This window comes from Toxorhynchites rutilus, chromosome 2 (assembly GCF_029784135.1).
Source record: "Toxorhynchites rutilus septentrionalis strain SRP chromosome 2, ASM2978413v1, whole genome shotgun sequence".
Classification (NCBI taxonomy): Eukaryota; Metazoa; Arthropoda; class Insecta; order Diptera; family Culicidae; genus Toxorhynchites; species Toxorhynchites rutilus.
This window is the reverse complement of record NC_073745.1, coordinates 316,849,897-316,873,064: the sequence shown is the minus strand read 5'-3', so window position 1 is coordinate 316,873,064 and position 23,168 is coordinate 316,849,897. Positions and strand designations below refer to the sequence as shown.

Sequence of the window (23,168 nt, the reverse complement as noted above, 5' to 3'; positions counted from 1 at the left end):
TAAGTCCGATTGAGCTGATATTTCGCATAGGGTAGCTTTTTGAAATTTTAGGGTCGATTTTTTCCTATGGCGGTAAGATAGCTTACCATTGACATGAATGAACAGTCGAAAGAGCAACGAAGTAGTCCAAAATCATTTACTGTTGTTTTTGCATCAAAAACAATTTGATAATTGTCTAATTTGTTTATTTACAAAATAAAACCATGTCAGGAACTTACGGGGAGTGATCGGACGAATACTAGATACAGCTTACAAGCAGTATGAGTGATTTGAAGAGCTTAAACGAGCAATATCCTCTGCGTAGAACGAGATACACACTACAACATGGAGCAGCTTGGTCGTAGCCACCCCGAATGGGTTATTCGAACTGATTGAGAACTAAAGATGACCAACGAATTAGAAATTTTTTGTAATTCATGTGAACTTGACGTGATTCTGTAAAAGAGTGAGAGTTTTTCCATCTGGTTCTATAGTTATGAAACACTGGAATTTTAGTTTTTTTAATGTTTCGCGCCTGAACACAACAATAAAGTAGAAATGGCCAGTCTTCTAAATGAAGATAGTTATAGTATTCTACACTATATACTTCCATTCAACTGACTTCTTACATATCTCTGGAAATTCAGAAAAATGAGCGGTTCTATAGTTGTGAAACGCAGTGTAGCACGAAACGGTGACAAAGTGATTACCACCTGTTTCTATTTATGATGGTAATTCTGCTGATGAAAAATTTGTTTTTTGGGAAGTGTTTTTGCCAATAGTGCAAACAATTTATCTCATCTGTCGTATCACAAAAAAAACCGTAGTGGCATATCACAGCATCATTTTTTGCCCGCTTCTAAACATGTCATACATAACAGTTCTGCAACCGAATCACGTCCACCCACATAAGCCACAGCTTCAGCAGCACGGACTAATTGTAGAATAATAAGCAAAAACTCGCACACAGCAAAATGTTCAACAACTCGCATTGCATCTGCACCCATTCAAAGCACAATCACAATCATTTGCCATTCACCTCCACTCCCAGGACTCATTCTATTTTGCATATCAGTCCAATACTTTGGGACATCCTTTGAATACTAAACAGCTGGTAACAACCGATACACAGTATTCCAGTTTCAGTAGATAATTTCCGTCCCAAAACTTCTTAGCTGTTTTATTTTTGGGGTTTGATTTTAGTTTTCAACTATTGATCGAAACACGAGCAAAATGAAACACGTCACCTGTAAGATACTATACTACACTGCTAGGGACGGCCGTACAAATAAAAAAAAAGTTTGCTTGCACACCAAGAGACCAGCCCAATGGTGTCGCCAAGCCAAGTAGAACCTCCCAAAGCTAAAACCCCTCGTACCGATTGCAAAAGTTGGAGTGACCAACCAAGAATGCTTTGTACAAATATCATATATATATATACATTATGTAAACCCAATCCAAAAATTGACTCAGCACCACTCCCAGGTCCAGGAGCCGCACACAAAAGTTCACAGGACAAGCGTGCTCTGTATTAAACACACAATCTCCGCGTTGCTGCCGCGTTGACCGCTAAGTAGAGTGTTGTGTTCGTTCTGTGGAACCACCGCCCACTAGAAGAGAGTATTCACTGCTTTCCACCTAAACTGCAAAGTATCAGCAAATCAACCGAAATGCATTTCATTGTGTTCTTTTCAATCCTTCGTCGACGAAACAAAAAAAAACAACCTAAATACAATTTCGAACAAACGTGAAACAAAAGTGTTCGGAATGCCCACGCTGGACGGTGAGATGGGTCCCTACCCTGTGGGGGACGGTGCGCTGCTCGGGACGGCAAAACTGTACGGCACAGCAACTCTGGACGGCGAAATGGGTCCCTATCCGGTGGGGGATAGCGCGCTGCTCGGGACCGCCACTCTGGACGGTGAGATGGGACCCTACCCGGTAGGGGACAGCACCAATCTGCTCGGGCCGCAGTACACGATGTCGTTCGGGACGACACTGGCAGGCGCCCCGCTCGGTTCCGGGCGGCTAAACTACGGAACGACGGGACCAACCGTTAGTACAACTTGCTCACCGATGCCAAACAGACGCGGACAGTCGCGTGGAGCCGCGACGAGCGGAAGGAGTGGTGGTGGTGGTGGCTGTTCCGGTGGCACTATCGCCAGCCGGGACAGCTTCCGAAGACACTCGGCCCACGGGAGGATAGTGTGCACAGGTACCGATTGCTTTTGGGACTTGTATTCTGAGCTTCCCCCCTTTTTCGATTGAGCGAGAGAAGTGAACAAAAAAAAACTGCCGATAGATAGGTTCAAATGTACATAACACAAGATAGTTTTCCTCCCTTTCCACGGGCAAAACACCACGCGTCTCCGCTGATGAATTGTAGGTTTTGCGGAAACAACGGAGATGTGTGGTGTTTTGTTTAACTTGCAAAAAATTGTAAATGGTATAAAATGCGGAATATGTGAAAAATCGGATGTAATACTTCGACAGTTCTCTGCCAAATGAGTAACCGACTCAAACACGATCCTATCGATTTGAATGAATCTTTCAACATATTATCGGCGGAGAAAAGAATATTTGTTTTTATTTCAGATCAGTTCACCATCACGACTCAAAACTAATTTTAAATGACATACACCATGTCTTTCGTATTTTTTCGGGAATCATAACTGTTGGTTGTAGCGGAATGAAGGCTCAGAAAAAAATCAAAAATCCAATTGGATCCAATTGGGCCTTACATAAACAACCTTTCTTCTCGGAATAGTTAAAAATTCAAATTCAAATACAAATTACACATCTTCTCAACGTTCCGTTGTTTTTATTTTTGTTTTCCTTCATGTTTTTAAAGGGGTAGTAAACTATGGAAACTTGAAAAAAATAAAAATTGTAAGGGGTTGTATCTAGGTCACGACCGCATATTTTCGACGTAGAACTACGCAATCGAATTATGCAATCCACTTGTTTACCACTTCGAATATTATTTTAGAATGCATCGAAATTTCTGTAATAAATTATGTTCTTCGTTACAAAAAAAAATTTGTGGAACGTCCTTTTACGTTTGATATGATGCCTAGGACTACCAAAATATGTGAACGGAAAAATTCCAAACGATCATTGCATTTTACGTTTCCCTCTGAAATTATTGCACATCTAATGTTTACATAGTTCTCGAACCGCGAAAGTTCATTCACCTCTAGTGTCTGAAATGACGATTTTGCCAGGCTTCTCAGTTTAAAAGTACGTTTTAGGGAAACATATTCCGGTCTGCACAACGACAAGCGAGTACTCAACTCAACACCAAAAAATGCCCCCGAACTGCATGTATCTGCGAAGCGGATTCCCCCAGGCACATTAATTTTGAAGTCCGTGTTAGGGAAATACAGCTCGGTGCTAACAAAAATACCTCCTACTGGCATGTATATTTGCAAAACGGATTTCTACAGGTACATCGGTTTTGAAGTCTTTGTTGGGGAAACCGTAAATCGGGCCAATCAAAACTTGGCAGTTAGGGCGTTTAGATAACACTTGACATTTTACTGTTATTCAATTGTTCATCTCATGAAAAATAAAAATTTTATTAGTTTTGATAGACGCGTAGAAATATTTCCCATCAATTGATGCAAACATCTTTCCGATCTGTCAAGAAATGTTCGAGTTATAAGCATTCGAAATACGGGTAGAGTTGCACACAAATCGGCAGAACAAATGTATGGGAAAAAAGGAAGTTCTTCCAGTTTTCATGAATTTAAACCGTTTAGAGATTAGCGAATTGTAATGTATAGTATATCAAACAAATCATAGAGAATTTCCGATTCGATTGGTATGCAAATCATGAGAATTCGTTCACAGTGAAAATAGTTATTAACGTTAACTTTATTTCATAAAAACGTGACCTGTTTTCTGAGTTGGCACCCTTGCTGAAAGACGTAGTTCTACGTCAAAAAAATCTGTTCTAAAATGTTTTCTGGGGTGTCTACTTCACTGTAGTTTTTGTTCCAGGTTTGTCCGATGCTCCGTTCCACAGTTACAAGTCAATTAGTGGACCTAAGTCTTTGCGTAAGGAGCGCGGATCCAAAATTTAAAACGCGTTTTTCTCGAAACTATGTTCTACAAACTGGTGGGGGTTCTACCTCCGGAACGGTCCATGCGATTTTGATCCAATAGTTTTTCCCAGATTCTCCACTGAATTTCCTGTCATCATACGTAGGATATTTTGAGAAATAAAATTTTGGTGAATGTTTTTGTCTCGATTCTTGAGGCAAAACGCATTTTTTTTTACAAAAAATGTCGCCATTTCATCAAAAATCAATATTTTGAAAAACTCTTGCGTACGATGACAGGAAATATATCCAACACTACGTGAAAAATCATTAGTTGAAATCGGTCAACTAGAGAAATTTGTACAACTCTCATCAGTTCACAAGATTTTGGTTGCAAGGGTTCAATTTTATTATGTTTGTTAAGGTGAAGGTGGAAGCTAGCCACAAATGGCTGCCACAATGGCGCTCATTTCTTTCATCTCCCTCCCTCACTCCTCGCCCGAAAATCAATAATTTTGCAAAACAGTGTGAAGAAAATTATCGTTTTCGCACACTTCCCATCAAGTAATATCAACCAAACTCTAATCGATTACTCACAAGATATTAAATTTTCATCTGCTGTCGCACTGTATAGTGAAAAACGTTGGAAAACTCGAGCAAGTGCTCTGAAAGTTAAATTTTCATTTTTCAATCTTCGGCAATGGTTTTGTTTGTGTAGGATAAAGCTGCGTTAATTTTTCGACACTGATGCCAGACAATATAATCGAAACGGCTATAAAAACCACTCAATAAAATTTTATTCCTGAATCATAGCGTTTCATGTCATGAAAATCAATAGAATAAAATTGTGTTGATATTAATACAATTATTATTTTTACGTTTAATGGGTCTATAATGTAAGCAACTTTTATATTGGGTAAGAAAATTGTACTACAGAGCTCGGAACACTGCCACGGCTGCCTATGCTTCCAAAAACAGTAGACGGAAAAGTATTACATTCAATCAAAATGCCTCGGCCAACGCAGAGAAGGGCTAAGGCTCTTCAACGTGAATATGTGAAAACAATACGATCAACGAAGGAAAATATTAAGGAATTATCAACATCGAGTTACTATGCGGAAGAACTTGTTAATATCATAAGAGCCCCAACTTTGCTCATGTTACGCTCGCGTATAATCAGAATTTTACTTCATATGCAAATGAACCTTCTATATATATTTATATTTGCAATTGTTCATCGGAACATATCGTTCATACATTTTACTTTAGTATTGAATTGTTATTTTTTTTTCTCAAATGTATTCAAAGACTCGTGTCAATGAAGCGCCACACAGTCTGATAAGTGAATTGATCTATATACGTGTGCTTTGCTTTTCTCTCACAAACACTATTACCCCATTTTTACACGTAGGTTTACCTATATTACTACAATGGCTAGCTTCCACCTTCACCTTAAGTAGGGTAAATCATCTTGGTTTGTCCGATTTAGGGTGTTTTTACGCAAATAGTGAATGCAAATCGATTTTTCTTCATAAAAATCACATATAAACGATAATAGTTTGGGTTTGCTGAAAAGCCCCAAGTCTCTAATTGCTAATACTACCATAAGGCGTTGAAATTATTCGAATTTTTATGTTTTTCACCGTTTTTTCTTCAAAGAGAATTTATGATCATGGTTTGACCACCTCTGATCATGGTTTGTTCAAAAAATGATCATGGTTTGTCCGGTTTTAGAAATCACTATTTTTGAATGAAAAAAAAAACGAATTTTCAAATAGATGTTGCATTTATCATTGTTCGAGTTTACTGTCATCATGTTGGTCAATTCATAATTTAGGCTTTCTTCAGAATATTACCTTTTCTTGGGCATCTCAAAAGTGTTCACCTCAACGCACTCAACACAGAGAAACTTTATTTCTGTTATGCGCGAAGGACACAATAAACAAACTGCAGAGCGCCAAGCAGTTGCCATAGAAATCATGTGGACAAAACAACATTAGTGAATTGGACAACTTATGATCAGAATTGAGGTAATCGAAATGCGTTAATTTAATGGTTTAGCTATGTAAATTTGATACAAATGGTGTGCAAGCATGATGTTTACAATATTTGTAAGTGGTATAATCCAGAAAAAGTCTGAATACGTGCCAAATAACCATCTGGTGATTGATTAAAAGTTAGTTCAAATGAGGGGCAGATTGACACCAATAGAGGGTGTATTTAAATCCTTTTTTTAAAATCCTTTAAAACACGTGAATCCGTAAAAATATACTATGACAAAAGTGTGCTAAATTAGAACATTCAATAAAGTGGACAAACCATGATCATATTTTCGACTGAACAAACCAAAATCATTTACCTTAATATATACCTGATAAAAATGTGATATCAGATTAACCATAGTAATTTTTTTTTCTCGTTGAAAATCACATAGTTTTTATGATGTTCATAGTGTACTACCCCTTTAAACTGATGAAAAATATATAGAAAGTGTTCTGCGATGACTCAAAAATCTTTGAAAAAGATTCTAGAACAAGGAACCTTTTAACTTTTATGATTATTTGGTATTTTGTATGATAAACTTATAAACAAAATAGTAACAATTTTCAGGACATTTCGAATTAATGCTTCAAATGCTTCAAACTACCAACTACCTTTTCTTTACAAGCCAGTCGTGAATCTGTTTTCCAAAATTTACTTAAATATAAATAAAATTCCATATAACTCGTCTTCTTACACCAGGAGTATTGTATAAACTGTTCGAAGCTGTTGATTTGAGCAACAAATAGTCTTTTACTCGTATTTTCTTGTATTATTTACTGTTGCTTTTCTACATTGCATTTTTCTTCACCAATTCAATGAAAAATAGATCCACAGAAAACATGCTACAATTGTACGCTACCTTGAATATTCATTCCTCATGAGCAATTTTCAATGTCAATTGGATAGGTCAATCTGAATAGTCGGCTTTTTTCTCGATTTTTCCTGATATGCTCAATTTAAAAATACTTTCAAACTGCTCGACCGATGTTCAATCCTTTTATAGCAAATGAAAGGTATTTAGATTAACTTTCTACGGAATTTTCTCTTAAATGCCTACTTCTAGGTATAACACTAAAAATTATTTCTTTAATTCATGAGGTGTCTAGATCAAAGGGTATCAAACCCTTTGAAGACTCACGTTTTGACTCAAGTTTACTATGCATCTTAATTCGTGAGCCCTAACATGACCAGACCAATGAAGTCACATGGTAGTTTTGATGAAAAAAGGACTCATTTGGATTGGGGGAAAAGTTATCCATCATTTTCACGTTGGCTGGCTTAAAGGCTGATTTAGACGATGCCAGTCAGCGCTCTAGTTGAAGTATCCAGTGAATAGAGAACAGACACTCTGTTCAAGTTAGAGGCCAATTACTTGATACTGGTACAAGTAACTTGAACAGAGTGTCTGTTCTCTGTTCACTGGATACTTCAACTAGAGCGCTGACTGGCATCGTCTAAATCAGCCTTAAGTGATCAATATCTCGCGTAATATTGATCACAAAATTTCAAGTTTAGACTCGCTGTAAAGGTGGCATTTCACACTAAAAAAGTTCTTCTGTTGTTTTTTGTTTGTTCCATTCAGTTGTGGGTTACAGGGTGTTAACAATGGAGGTCAACAAAGAGAAAATTCGGTACATTTGGATCTTTTATTTTATAAATGCGAAAATGCAAGCCAGGCCGCTTAAATTGTGATTGATGTTTATGGTGCCGACACTGCAACACTAAAATACATCCAATTTAATTTAATTTCAATTTTTTTAAAAACAATTCTTTAAAATTTTTTTTAATATTTTTTTTAGTGCAGTTCAAATGGTAGCAGTAAATCAATGCTTACCGCAAATCGTAATTTCCAAACAACCAAAGGCGACAAGTTCAAAGCTCTTCAAACCTATGCTGCAGAGTAGAACTTGTGTTGTTTTGAGTTGAAATCCATTGCTAGACATCTAAACAATGCAATATTGCCAATTATGCACTATGATTACATTGACAGTTAGAGCCATTTGTTGGCAAATTCCGGTGCATATTTATATATCTGGTACCTGTTTAAATCAGGTTTATGTACAAAAAAAAACCGGAGTTCACACACAAACCCTTTGCAGTCGTGTATAAGATTATGAAAGTTTTTTTTTGTGAATACTAGCTAATACATACTGAACATGTAATGTTTCCATATAAAAATAATATTTCATAATTCTCCTTCGCGTAATATCTTCTGAAATAGTACCCAACAGTCCCGGTCCTGGTGTTCGACTAAATGTATTGTGAACATAATTAGTGTGACATTTTCCGTCTTATATCTTTTTGTTTGAATACACAAAACAATTCTTGCTTTTTACATATACACAGAGCCACAATACATGAAGATTTTTATTAGGAAAGTTCCTTGATGTGGCGGCTGAGAGTAGAAAAACAACCGCAGAGGGTTAGAGATAAACCAGCCTTTGGCTGAAAATCTCTTTAATAAAAAAAGAAAAAAAAATCGCAAAGGGTTAACCCACTTTAGGCCATGCGTTCGGAAAATCGAACAGCATTTTTAATAATTTTTCATGTCTTTGGAAAGCAACCATATGGTAATGTTTTTGCACCAAAAGATAGCTTAAGTCATTACCATCGCTACCACTTACCATCGATTTCATCCAAATTTGTGTAACTTTATTGGGTGATAAATTCGATTTAATGCAAGTATGTTTGGAAGGTGTTTTCAATTTCAATTAAAAAACCCAATAAAATACAAAAATATGTGAACTTTTCTTCAGTATTACTTTGACAAAAGGACACACATTGTGATATAGGAGGAAAATTATTCGATAGAGCCTCCTACAGGAAAATAACAGCTGGGAAAATTGAGTGTTCGAAAAATCGAACGTTGGCCATAACGAACTTTTTTTTCTGCATTTTGATTTGTTTACTTTGGAAAATGAAAGGTTTTTCATCCATTTTTGCATTTTCTATTGTGAATGTTTGCAATTATCGATTCATTTTGCAAATATTATTGAAAATCTGGTTTTCTGTCCGTAATAACCGTAGATGATGGCAGCCCGTATAATTTCGTTTGTGGTGGAGCTGGAGGAAATGATTAGTACCTGTAACAAGGATTCTAATGAGATTTTTGATGTGAATGTTGTTTCGCCGGACCCAATAATTACCCTCCAAACCCTCTATAACATTGTATTTTCGCACTATGTGGTACTTTGCAGTTTTTGGAAAATATTCGATTTTTCGGGAAATGGATAATTGGGAAGGAATAAATTTTAAGCAATTACATTTCATCACAGCCAACAATAAAAATAACAGCATATGCTTTTGTTTGAAAGAAAAAGCCTGCCAGTAATAGGGCAAAATTACATGAAATAAGAAATGCCACATCTTAGCTTAGGTGCATTAATTTGGGTTTATACTTAGAGACATCCATTCTCCTGTGCTTGTTCTTCCCGAAATACAAAATTAACGCATTTATGAATACCGTATATTTGCTAATTGAAGTGACTCTTAGTTCGCAATATGTTTGTACTTCCAAATAAAGTGCAGGTTTCGGCCAATTTTCGATTTTTCGAACCGTCATTTCCCGGAAAATGGTAGATGGAAAAAAAATAATTCTTGCACATTGGGATTCCTTTAGCGTCAAAAATCGAAATTACATCAATGGCTTTCGTCAGGAAAATAAGTTTTACAGCTTGGTCGTTAATGGGTAAATAGTTTTACATTTGTCAACAATATCCAACTTAAAATATCTAAAATTTCATGCAGTAACGAAAATTTTCTTGATGCTAAAAATGTTGTGCCTACATACTATGATGTGCAGACATCATTGATTTTTCACTATGAACTTTATTGAACTAAGACGATGTCCGAACTCAATGAGAACTCGCAAACAATGAAGTGTCGACCAATCGACCATTTTCCGACGTTTAAAAATCATGAGGAATAAGCTGCAAGATAGGTTTCACATGATTTTACCGGCAGGCAACAAGAAAACCGAGAAAACTTCAGCGATGGCCAGGTACAAAAAAAATCATATCTGCATCGGAACGTGACCGGGGATAAAAAGTGGATATATTTCAAGAATCCCAAGTGCAAAATATTGTTTGTTGACCTCGGTCATCCATCCACATCGATCGCATCGAAAAGAAGCCAATGTGTTGTGTTGTGTTTTCTGGGGTCAAGGGGTAATCTGGTACGATCTTTTGAAAACCACTGAACCGAACGTCATTAAACCCTTTAGAAAAATCTACACAAAGTGACCGGAAAAGACCGACCAGAAAAATCGGCTGAGCTACTCAATTGGGATAAACCACTGAATTCTGCTTATTCACCAGATTTGGCTCCTTCCAGTCACTATCGGAATCGTAAATCGATCCAGCGGTTCCAAAGTTACAAATTTTCAAAAATGTTCGTATAGATGAAAAAATTGATTTTCAGACAATCCTGAGTGGTTAGGGAGAATTAAAAGTGATTAGGAGTGAAATTAAAAAAAAAAACGGGTCCAAATTTATTTTTTTCCGAAAGAACCTTCAAGAATACGGATCAAAAATTCTTAAAGAGATAAATTTAAAAGATTTGAGGAAAATTTAAGTTTTGTTTCCCCAGTAGATCCTTTTTTCATGGTAATGTTGAATAGAGAAATGTTGAATACTATTGAACTTTAGTATAAACAACTGTTCTATGAAAAAAAGGTCTATTGGGAAACAAAGTTGCTGTAGGGTTCATCATCGATCGTATATTCGTAAATTTTTCAAAAATTTGCAACTTTTGAACCGCTTAACCGGTATACGATTTCTTGTGTGTAAATGATAGGTATTTTGATTGACTTTCCAGGAAATGTTTTAAAATGTTAATATTAAAGAGGGGTTAAAGAGGTCGAAACCTAGCTTTTTCTGGTCTTATATAGAGTGCGTGCGGTAATTTTGCATAAGGTGATGTATGTCATCAAATAATTATTTTGAAATCATATATGTACTGAAATGAATACAGTAAATTCATTTTCTTTAGAACAATAAAACATGTTTAGAGGATTTCATTCGAATAAGTCGCCTTCACAGTCGCTGACCGTTGTAAGACGCTTCCGGGAACTACTGAAAATTCGTTTTACTATGCCGAGATTTAGTGACGTCATGACGTTCATGATTTTCGACTTTAGCGCTCCAATTGTTGTGTGAGGGGCTTTATTAGTTCCCCGTTCAACGACGCTCCGCACGAAATAATCCAAGGGATTAATATCGGAACTGCTAGGCGGCCAAACTCCCTTCTCCCAGAATTCTGGAACATTTTCCGCAGGCCATTTCTTTATTTTTTTCAGCATTAGCTTAGGAATCTGTTTTATCTATTTCCCAGGCTATCTTTATGTAGTACATTGCTCTTTTCGCACGTTTACAAGTTGAATTATACCGACTCCAGATCCGGCCAGAACACCGCGTCTTCGCCCTTATGGTTGGGCCGACCTTCCGGCCAAGCGCACGCAGCGATATAACCACTTTTCCTCGATCTTCCTCTTCAGCATCCTTTGGAGCTTCAGAGTCTTCGGCCGTCCGGAAGCGGGCTTTTTTTCGTTGCTCTGGTTGTTGTTCTATAGTGCCAAGATGTTGTAGATGCCGGAACGGGCGTCCACAAAATGCCGCACAATGTCCGTTTTCGACGAGGCGGGGTTCCGTTCTTTGAACGCGCACACTTCTGAACGGAGGCTTCACTGTTTTCGCCATCACGGTTAGAGTTCGACTGATAGAGCTGTCAAATTTTTCTGCTGACTCATGGGTTACTATGATTGATCCGAAGCATATTAAAAAAAGGTTGTGTTTCACTCAAAAATATAGATTTATTTTTCCTCTACCTAATATTTCTGATTGAAATACGATGTTCAACAAAACTGTTGAAATTCAAAGCACTTTCTAGCGAAAATTATGGAAAGAAATTACTCTGTCGAAAAAAATTATTCATTTTTTCAATTTATGAACATTTCTCTTTCAAACAACCTTCCCTTGTTTTATGTGTGTTTATGAAACATTGACATAACACCCCTAAATCTAAAGGCTAGTAATATTTAATCGGACTTACGAAAATGAAGACACATATATACGAGGGCAGTCCGATAATTACTTAGCCTACAAAAGAAAAAAAATTGGAAAAGTGGCGATTTATTTCTCAACATAGTCTCCTTTACAGTCTCGATACACTTGACCCAGCGATGCTCCAACTACTTTCATCCATCTGAGGCTTCCGTGGCGGCGATGACCTCCTCATTCGACTCAAATTTCTGCCCGGCGAGTGACTTTTTCAAGTTTGGAAACAAAAAAACAGTCGCGCAGGGCCAAATCTGGAGAATACGGTGGATGGGGCAGCAGTTCGTAGTGAAAGTCGACCAATTTCCATTTTTTCCATTTTTCGAAAATCCGCGGACACGCCCGCTTCCACACGCGGTCAACACAAAACTACGAGTCCGATTCGGCTGAAGTTTTGACAGTAGCCATTTACGAGAAAGTACTACGCGATAAGTAATCTCTCTTGCGATACTGACACCATCGGGTAATGAGGAAAAGTACATATTTGACCGCCCTCGTACAGCCACCGGTAAGTTTCTCCGTTTTTTGACGTAAGACTACGTCTTTCATTTCTATACTGGGGTGTAAGTTCAAAGTTTCGAAAACGAAAGCGTTACACCGGAGAACGAGATTGTGAGCGTTAATAGCTCCAAAATGGTATGATATACTCCATTCGAAAGATAGAATGTCTACGCGTTCTATGTTTGTTACTTTTTGATCCAAAAACTTGTTTCAATAGCCATAAAATTGCTTTCAAAACAGGCTATTGAAACCACACCAATCGGTATAAAAGCGAGTGTCGCTCGGAAAACCACTCAGTTATGATTGCGCAACGATTGAAGTACCATCGCTGGAATGAATGGATGTTTCCCTAACACAGACTTCAAAACCATGGAGTTAGGGAAAACTGGCATTGTAAATTAGATGCAAGCAGCGGGAACTTTTGTACTCGTTTACGTTTTTGCAAATCGGAATGTTTCCCTAACACAGTTTTCAAAACCATGGAGCCTTGGGGAAACTGACATTGCAAAATAGATGCAAGTTGTGGGTCCTTTTTACTCGTTTGCGTTTCTGCAAATCGGAATATATCCCTAACACCAATTTCAAAACCATGGAGCGTGGGAAATTGGTATTGCAAATGAGATGCAAGCTGCGAGTACTTTTGTACTCGCCTGCATTTTTTGCAAACCGGAATGTGTTTTCCCAACACCGATTCCGAAACCAATAAGTTGGGAAAATCGGCATTGCAGATCTTGGCAGTACTTTTATGCTCCCATGCATTTTTACATACCGAAATTCGTTTTGCTAACACGATCTACAAAAGCGGGCACAACTTCTACCGTTTGATGATTAGGCAAAATGTTGATAACTATTTGCTGCGATAACCACTACCATAATGCATGAATTGACCTAAATTGGAATTTGTTTGCAATTGAGTTCGTAAATTGTCTCATTCATTCACTTGTTTAATCAATAATTTAATAAATACATACAAAAGAGAGCTCTGCGCAGCAGCGATATCGTACCCAATGAGGAACATCCGAGGTGCAATTATTGAATTGAAGTAATGAAGTAACACTCCCCGCAAAAACACTCTCGTTGGTACGATACTTACCGGTATACCTAATAAAAAATCAGCAAAAAATTTTATATAGAATCTAAACGATATTATACAATATTTATAAAACACCATTTCGCCACAATAACAATTTTGAGTATTTTTTTCTTTTAAATAAGTGTTTGAAGGAGCGTACACCCTTACGAAAAATAAGTCTTGAGTCGTAATGGTGAAATAATGTATGAAAAAAAAACATTTTCCAAACCTTCACCGAAAACATGTTGAAAGTTTCATTCAAATAGGCGATGTTAGATTGTAATGCTTCTATGCAATCCATATTCAATTACCTCCATGTGTTTAGTTCAAAGAATAAGTATTATTCTCGCACACCAGGAATTCGCAATGCTTCATAACTGAGCAAGTATTTTTTTTCTTCTTTTCTTTCTTTCATATTTCCCAACCAACTCGTCGGTTTCCTTCCGCAGATCGCTAAGGATCTACTTCTACTTCTACTTCTTCTACTCTTCTCGTAGTATCGTCTGCTATTTGATAAGGCCATCAATCAAACATCTTGCGCTCTGTCGAGAGCCCGAAATCGAACCAAAGCTCAAATAAACCAAAATAAAAAGCAAACACTGCATAGAAAACAAACGAACAAACCTTCTGGACTGTTTTTCGGACCTCATTTGATCACCGATTGTGTCCCCACCCAAAAAAGCAGGCGCTGCCCCGAGAACCAGGTACACACAGCTAACAGCTTGAATCTGTACGGTCGGAAAAGAAGTGAAAAAAAAACCATGCTACGACCAAGACAGGACAGAACCGGAATGAATCTGGAATCGGAATCGAAACCACACCCAAATGAGACTGAACGTACAGATTGAACTGTCAGACGGTTTTTCATATATCGTAATTTATACCCTTCGAAGTGTCGCTGCCAAAGGTGACACTTTGGCCCGGGACCTGTCGAGTGGGTGAACACATCCCGGACAGTGCGCCAATGATGTGAACAGAATTGAATGTGAGCGCTGATTGATGAGCAACGTTTTCCACCGCGCTGACTTCTGTTTCATTCCGGTTCAAAAGGTCGAAAAACTTTGCTACCTACGCGGGAATTGAAATCAATTAGTGAATCATGGAACTCTTAAATTCCGATCAAATTTGAGAACATAAAAATGTTGAATTTCATCACGGTTCAATCTGTTCACGTCAGTTGACTCGAAAGGGAGGAAAATCAATAAATTAACATTCGGAAACGTGGAAAATGTGAATGTAAAACCAAAAAAAAACCCTGGAGCTGTCAGCGGAAACGGAAACTTTTGATATTATGATTAAGATGTTCTTTTCTCTGTGGAGTAAAAAATACCTACAATCAATCCTTCAGCATATTATGACGGTTGAAGGAAGGACGGGAAATTTCCCTTGTGAACCTTTCTCTCTATGCTGTCCTAATCTTTATTTTTCCTGCGATCGCAATCCCTCATGAAAGAGGATCCAACATTATTATCCAGTAGCCAACAATACAGCCTGAGTGTGTGTATGAATACAGTGCCCGACTCCCCTTCGGACACTCCAAAAGCTAATAATTGCTTCGGTGTGACAGAGCACACAAATTTGACCCACCCAATACACATACACAAGTAAACACTTACACGCTCACAAATAGGCTAACGAGGCAATTCGTTTTGAAATTGGAAAATTTATGTTGCCGTCGGCTGGATATCATGAAACCACAACAATCCACCAGGAGTGCTCTGCCAGTGGATTCCATTTCCCACCAAAATAATGAATAATTATCGGTTTGATTACTGCAGGGATTAAACCGGTGATAAACCGGGTTAAAATTACGGTGGCCTCCGGGATAAACGCCCTTATACAAAATATCAATAGCTGTACGTTATTAAATGCCGTAGGAAAATACATTATCCTAACAATGTGATGTGGTAAGTATTGCGAACTCTGTGTGATTCTGTAAATAACTGAAGCTAGACAACAGACAAAAATCACACATCACTACACGAATATTTTCAGCCTGCGTGTGGTTCATGAACACAATTTTGTGGGAGTCACATTCAGGTACACATTGTAGATAAAATTCTAAGGCTTCTATAGGAAGTGTGTTATGATATCAAATATTTTTTATATAATAGGCCTGAACACGAACATCACTTCACGGTGAAAATGAAATGAAGTGCATACAAATTGCATAAAATTCATTTCCTATTCACCGTGAAGTGATGTTCGTGATCAGGCCCAATGTATAGATAATTTAATTGCTCTGAATTTAACAAATCTTCTGAACTCTGGAGAAACAACAGATTATTCTCAGGAATCAATCGTGAGAAAGATACTTCAGAGTAGGTGTCTACTCGAGCGTTCCACCGATATAAGTCCTCAGCGATGTTTGGCGTATGTACTTTTTTTCCGAAAACGTCGTACAAAAAAGCAGTCAAAGATATTTACTTAAAACAACAAGGATACAGTTCTAAAACTTCTACAACATATGGCATATTACTCAGACAGTTTTTTTTTTTGCAATTCGTTTATTTTTACAGGCTCCTAGACCAGGGGTTCTCAAACTAATTTGGGCAAGAGACCCCTTTTCCAGAGTCATACCTCCGACCCCTATAGCCAAATTTCTTCGAGAATCCTATCTTTAGTTTTTTTTTCTTACTAAATAATTATCAATTCAACAACCTTGCAGTTAGTCACTCCCGACATTCTTCCAAAAAATGGAAGTAATGTGACCAAAAGTGTTGAAAGTCACTAGAATACAGAAACAATATTTTCTCATCATATTAAACAAAATGAATAGGCATAAAATTCAGTAAATATCAAGTGTAATTAATAATTATTATTACAAGTGACTCACAAACTATAAGAAACATTCAAATCGCAAACCAATCCATCCGCAACTACCAAAATATCAAAATATTGTTCAATATTGGTTAGTTAAAACCTTAAATCTCCGCATTCGTTGATTTTCAAATGATTCCTTCGGTTTCGGGTTGTTTGTAACCACACTGAAGCCTTTTTCGACAAAGTACACCAAGGTTTTTTTTCGTGGTTTTTTTTTGTGCGGTTTTTTACGAGGTTTTTTACGCGGTTTTTTTACGCGAATTTTCCAATTAACGTGGTTTTTTTACGAGTTTTTTTACGCGGATTGTCCAATTAACGCGGTTTTTTTACGAGGTACGTATCCCCCGCGTAAAAAATACCTGGGTGTACCGTTTTGTCTCATATTCCGAACACTTAAGCTTTGATGATCATTAAACAGTGTCTCGATTTGTAATTATTGATTGTATTTGTTTCTTATAGTGTTCTTTTTTATTAGGACTAAGGGCGCTATATCGGTATCGATACCTGTAAATCATGGGTTCTCAAACTCCTTTAGGCGAGAGACCCCTTTTCCAGACTGAAGTGATACCAAAGACCCCCATAGTAAAAATTCTTTAATAATCTCTAGTTTTTCTCTTATTCATACATAATGCTTACCAATTTTAAAACTTGGCGGTTGATAAAATGAGAAAACTTGACCTTATTTTCTTATTAAAATTCAACAAAATAAATATATACATGAAATTAAGTAATTATCAAGTGTAACTAAGAATTTTTAAATACACATTACTTACAAATACTTAAGAATAATACTTAATTTTTGAAACTAACTTCAAAATCGCAAAATAAAGATAAAGAAAAACGTAAAGTAAAGTAAAGAAAAACGAAATCCTACGTCAAAAACTATGGGTAGGTTATACCTAAAATACAACCGCAAGGTTGACGTAGGACTACCGTTGCCTTAGTAGACATTTGAGTATATTGATTAAATTATTGATTAAACCAGTGATTGAATGAAAAAATTTCCGAATTCAGAACAAATCCCAATTTAGGTCAATTCATGTATTTTGAAAAGATTACTTTTTTTGTTGCATGTCTTATGGCATGATACCGTGTTCATTTTATTCATTTCTGGTGGACTTCCAAAATATGTGAACGGAAGAATTGCTAAACGATCAATGTATTCTACATTTCCCTCTGAATTTATTGCATCTCCCAAGTGTACGTACTTCTCGAACGACAAATTTGCATGATTTGTTGAACTTCAAGCACTCAGTTTTGATTTTGACATGTAAGTTGAACGCATATTGTTCAATCGACGTTATCGCAGCAAATTGTTATCAGAATTTTGCCAAACGGTATACGTAGAACTTCAATTAGCTGAAGACATCAAGGAATGTCTTCCAATGCAGTCTTCAGTAACCGAGCAAAACATTGTGTTCATACCGCTTTTGAAGTCTGCACATATTCCCGAGAGTAAGAATGCATGCGGGTACAAAAGTACACGTATCTTGCATCTATTTCGCTCATTGCATCCAAGCTCATTGAAATCTGTGTTGGGGAAACTCATCAAGTAGCAGCACCTTGCATCAACTTAATGTGGCAAATGAACAGTATTGTATAGAAAATTTGCATTAGGCACCAATCAACGTAATCCAAGAAAACCGAACATTCATATTTTTCGGTGACAAGTATCCTGAACGCTACGCTCTTTTAAATTATTTTTAATCGCTTCGTTTAAGTTCACTTTCACTGTGTTTCACGTTGTAATCTCTTGAGTTAAATTAGTCGACGAGTGTAATATCATTCAGGGTGGAAACTCAACCAGGAAAACCGGTAAAACCAGAAATTTTCATTCAAAACCAGGAAAAATCAGATGGATTAATGTTTTCAATTGTTTTTTAAATGTAGTGCTCTTGTATATTTTATATACATTGCTCTTCAACGAAGTTTTCGTCGACACTTGAGTCCCGTCTAGAGTCAGAGTCTCTAGTCGACGCAGGATTTTTCATCTTCAAACAAACACAAACATAAAGAATTTCACCATCACTTTCGTTTGATTTATAATTCCATTCTACTGATCGCAGAATACACGCACGAGTAAGATCGTGAGCTCATTTGGGCAATCTTCTTGAGCAAGTGGTAGACATGATCCCAAGAAACTCTAGTGCTCTAGTGCTAAGCTCTTTCCGCATATGTTTCCGGACAGTGGAATGGTACCAAAGATGCAGCTCAGCAGAACTAAAATGAGCTACCAGATCACATATAGTATTGACCCATGCTTTTTGAATGGCATCCTTCGTTTACTCGAAATTTGCAAGGATATTGTTATCGGATTCGACGAAACGTTAAATAAGATTTCACAAAAGCAACAGATGGATGTTAGCGTTCGTTACTGTAATGTAACAGAGGGAACGGTGGAATCCAGGTACATTGAATCAGCTGTTCTAAGCCCAACGCGTGCACTGGACTTGTTCGACGGATTGAAGAAATATTTTGACGCTAAACCTAATTTAAAGTGGGTCAACTCAGCATTGACGGTCCCCATGTTAATAAGAGAGTAGTGAAGCAGTTGAATGAAGAAATTCGTGAAATCTGAAACGGCCAAAACTACGAGCTCACGAGTATAGGTAACTGCAGTTTGAAAGTTTTCACAATTCATTCAAGAAGAAATGAAAAAGACTTTGGAAAATCGATGAATTCCTCCAGTGCTTCTACAGCCTGTTTGAGAATGTTCCGTTATGATTTGCGGAGTATTCTTGAATTATTGGATCGGCTGAAGTTATGCGGAGTAAAATGGATCGAAACCCAACCGATGGTATAAATAGCCCTGGACATGCTGCTTAAAACCTACGTAGCCGCAGTCTGAGCACAAAAGGAACGTAAGTACAAAGATACATCCAGATTTCCGTAGGAAATAGTTGTATCCAGCAATTATAGTTTGCAAAAAGCGCATGAATATCGCTCTCGAACATTTCGTCGTGAAAAATAGAATCAGTGGTATCGTGGCGAACAAAAGTGAACAGGAATTCCTCGAGTGTTATGATACTTTGGGTTCGTGCGATATGCTAAAAAACGATCGTCAAAATGAAGAACGTTTGGACCTTTTGTGGGTGAATGAACTCATAGTCGCAGCGGGAAAAGAATATACAAACTTGTCTGACTTTGTCAAAGAGATCCTCATTCTGTCGCATGGCAAAGTATGTTTGGTGGAAACCAAAATGATCCGAACTTGGTAGCTTAGCGCATTGTTCACAATGAATTCATCTTATTTTGCAAACAACTTGCAACCTAAATGCAAGCTTGTTATGTTTGTTTGGACTTGAATTTGATTATGGCTTCATTCTCTCTACTAAAATATTTGTCATTATTGTAACAAATTGCTTCACGTAATATAACTTATACAGTATCATGAATGTTTCAAATAATAACAAGTGTTAATTAATAGTTGTCGATTTTTAGACCTCGTCGACCTCCAAAATCAATTTTGTCAGGGTTATGAATATTAAATTATTTATAACATTAAAGTTCAGTTAATTCACATTTAAAAATGAAGTGTTTGCAATTTGAATCATGCGTAGAAACTTGATTCATATTCCGAACACAAATTTCAATGAAGATTTCTGCATAAAATATCATTTTATGAAAACAACAAACAAAATAGTTGAAAAAACTACAAAACGAAAAAATTAACGATGCTTCATTTTAATACGTTGACTGCCAACTACGAGATAACTCGTAGATTGCGATCTTTTTAAGGACGCCAACTACGAGTTATCTCGTCCTATGTTTACTTACCATTTTTATGAAAAAAGCAACAACAACAATTTTTTTATGATACCTATGTACTAGAATTTCAGTTTTTAATAATATAATGTGATAAAATCAAATTGCCATTTTTGGCCAGATTTCTGAAAATTGCCTTGGCAGTCAACGTGTTAACAGAATTTGCTAACGCAAACATTTTATCATTGGTTTTGACTGTCACTTTTTTGCAAATGCTTAGTATTCTAAATTATTGGCTTTATCGATACCTGTAAATGATGTTAAAATTAAGGCTATAACCCAAAAAAATTCAGGATTTTGATTATTCAATTATTTATAACATTAAAGTTCAGTAAATATACATTTGAAAATTATGTGTTCGGAATTTGAATCATGCGTAGAAACTTGATTCAGATTCCGAACACTACTTGAATATTAATTTTAATGAAGATTTCTGCATAAAATATCATTTTTTCACCCTTTTATTGTAGGTTCATACATTCTCTAGCACTTAACATTAAAACTACAAATAGAATAGTTGAAACAACTACAAAAATTGAAAAATGAACGATGCCTGTTTTTTACGAAATTTGCCAACCCAAACACTTTATCATTGGTTTTGACTGTCACTTTTTTGCAAATGTCTAATATTATAAATTATAGGCTGTATCGATACCTGTAAATGATGCCAAAATGAAGTATATACCTCAAAGAATGTTTGTGTTTTCATTATTCTATTATTTATAACATAAAAGTTTAGTAAACTTACATTTAAAAATGAAGTGTTCGGAATTTGAGACTGTTCGTAAAATCCTAGTAAAATCCTTGTGTAATGCGTCCAAGTGATTATATATTATTGTCTTGAAACTTTTGTGATAATTTTGACAAATGTGGAAACTATGAATATTCTTCTCTGCTTTGATTTTGTGTTTAAAGTTTTGTCTGAAAGGCCGATATTCTTGATATTGTTTCAATCAAGTTGAAGTCGTCACCCTGCAGCTGAAACACAAATTCAAAAAAGCTGAAAATCTTGCTTAACAAGAGCCTTTTGGTGGTCAGCGAACTCAATCGTGTAGAATTAATCGAGTGAAGATTTCGTCGTGTTACTCATATAGCTGAGCAAATAATCGAGTGTTCAAAGAGTTGCTTCGAAGCATATTGATAGCACTTGTAACATATAGTAAAGACTGAGCGATCTAGGGCTCAGATTTTTTGCTATTAAATGCTGTCTGTGAATCACGAAGTGAATGACTAGTACCTTACGCAGTTGTAACTTTGAGTGAGCTGTTAAACCAAGATGACGACAAACCATAGATGATGCACCATCAGTCACCATGGAATAGCCATCAGTTCCATGGAATAAAGATCGGTTCTGCTCTGATATCAGTCTCCATATATGTAGCAAAAATCATATCTTGCCACATATTTTCATCTTTAATATATCGGACATACCCTAACAACATAGCTTTATTGCTGGGTGTTGCAGACTCGTCCAGCTGGAGATAAAATCTGTCTATAATTAATTGAATAACACTTTCCCCCTTCACGACGAATCTCAAGTCTCCTGAAATAATTTTAAAAAATATCATGCACATAGGTAACCAAGAATTTTGTAAATTCTTTTTTAATCACTTTCTTCTAGTTCACTCTATTCAGCTATGTAAACACGTTGTACCTCTTGAATTGAATTAGTAGATGAGTGTATTATCATTCAAGCTCCAACGTATTTCAGAACGCAAATAAACTTGCATCCTAAGGGCAGGCTTGTTATACATTAAAATATCAGAAGCATGCTTCGACATGAATTTGATGATGACTTCTTTCGTGATAAATTACGTACATGTTTAAAATACACAGAAATTTGAAACGTGTCTGAAGGACTTGTACGCTCAAATACACTATCTTGCGCGAACCTTTTCACGTTCTTTACTTGTCGAATTTTTCATCTTGCAGCAATAATACGAGCGTGTAAGGGCGAGGATGATTGATGAACTATTCTAATCATTAGTTATTCTATTTGACGTGACCACTGAATACAAATCTGCCTCTTCATTCAATCTGACTTCGATGCACCATCCCGACATGAATCTAATTTTAACGTCCATATGAAGTGAAACGACGAAAGCATGATTTCTGATGCAAAAAATAGTTACACCATTAATGGACGGCTCCATTTTTCACCCACCGTGAACTCAAGCATCGACACATTCATACGTGATACATGAGAGAGAGAGAAACGAATTCAGGAGTCACTTCAACATGCAATGAAGTCCATTTGACGGGGAAGAGTGAAGTGAGATACAATGGTAGACATTCGTTAAGCCGCATCCTATTTTTTCTCAATATTTTTAAAAATAAGTCAATTATTTGTACAGTTTTGTTCATAAAAGACTATTATTGTTTATTTTCATCGAATTCATTCTAAAAAAAAGTATAAATTCACTTTTTGTTTTCTAAGTACATAATTGAAATATGGAATCAGGGTGGGCATTCGTTTAGCCGCATCCTAAAATTTCAATAAAAGAAAATTTGTGCGGTAAATTTCGAGTCCAATCGGTGGCTAATATTTAGTATGTCCGCCTCCATTTCGGATCACTTTGAAAACTCGTTTTGGCATCGAGTCAGACAGCTTTTAAAGTGTGGCCATATTGATTATAGCCCAACACTCCTGAATTACTGCCTTGAGGCTGGAAATGTTGTCAAATTGTCATCCGTTTGCATAGACCATCTCGGCCAAGATTCTCCATAGATTCTCTATGTGATTGCAATCGACTGCAAGCAGGTCATTCAAGAAGCGGAATGTCCTTCTCAGCAAACCATGCCTTCGATTGCTTGGAAACTTGGATCTATGCATTATCCTGCTGAAAAAACGATATCCTCAGTAGCGTTATTCTCAATATGGCCAATAAA

At 36.7% G+C, this 23,168-nt stretch overlaps 1 protein-coding gene across 21 annotated transcripts in view; it reads left to right on the top strand.

Annotated features, from left to right (window-relative positions):
• The window catches only part of LOC129765026 (glucose transporter type 1), a 647,147-nt gene that overhangs the window by 612,188 nt on the left and 11,791 nt on the right, over window positions 1–23,168 (top strand). For 13 of the 21 annotated variants that reach the window (XM_055764813.1, XM_055764818.1, XM_055764815.1 and 10 more), the window contains one exon: window positions 1,739–2,194. The exons of 6 other annotated variants lie outside the window; for them this stretch is intronic. In XM_055764813.1, coding sequence (XP_055620788.1) covers window positions 1,739–2,194 — 456 coding nt within the window. Of the gene's footprint in view, window positions 1–1,738; window positions 2,195–14,140; window positions 14,396–23,168 lie in introns of those variants that run through there. 2 more of the 21 variants (XR_008741327.1, XR_008741329.1) reach the window with 2 other exon arrangements.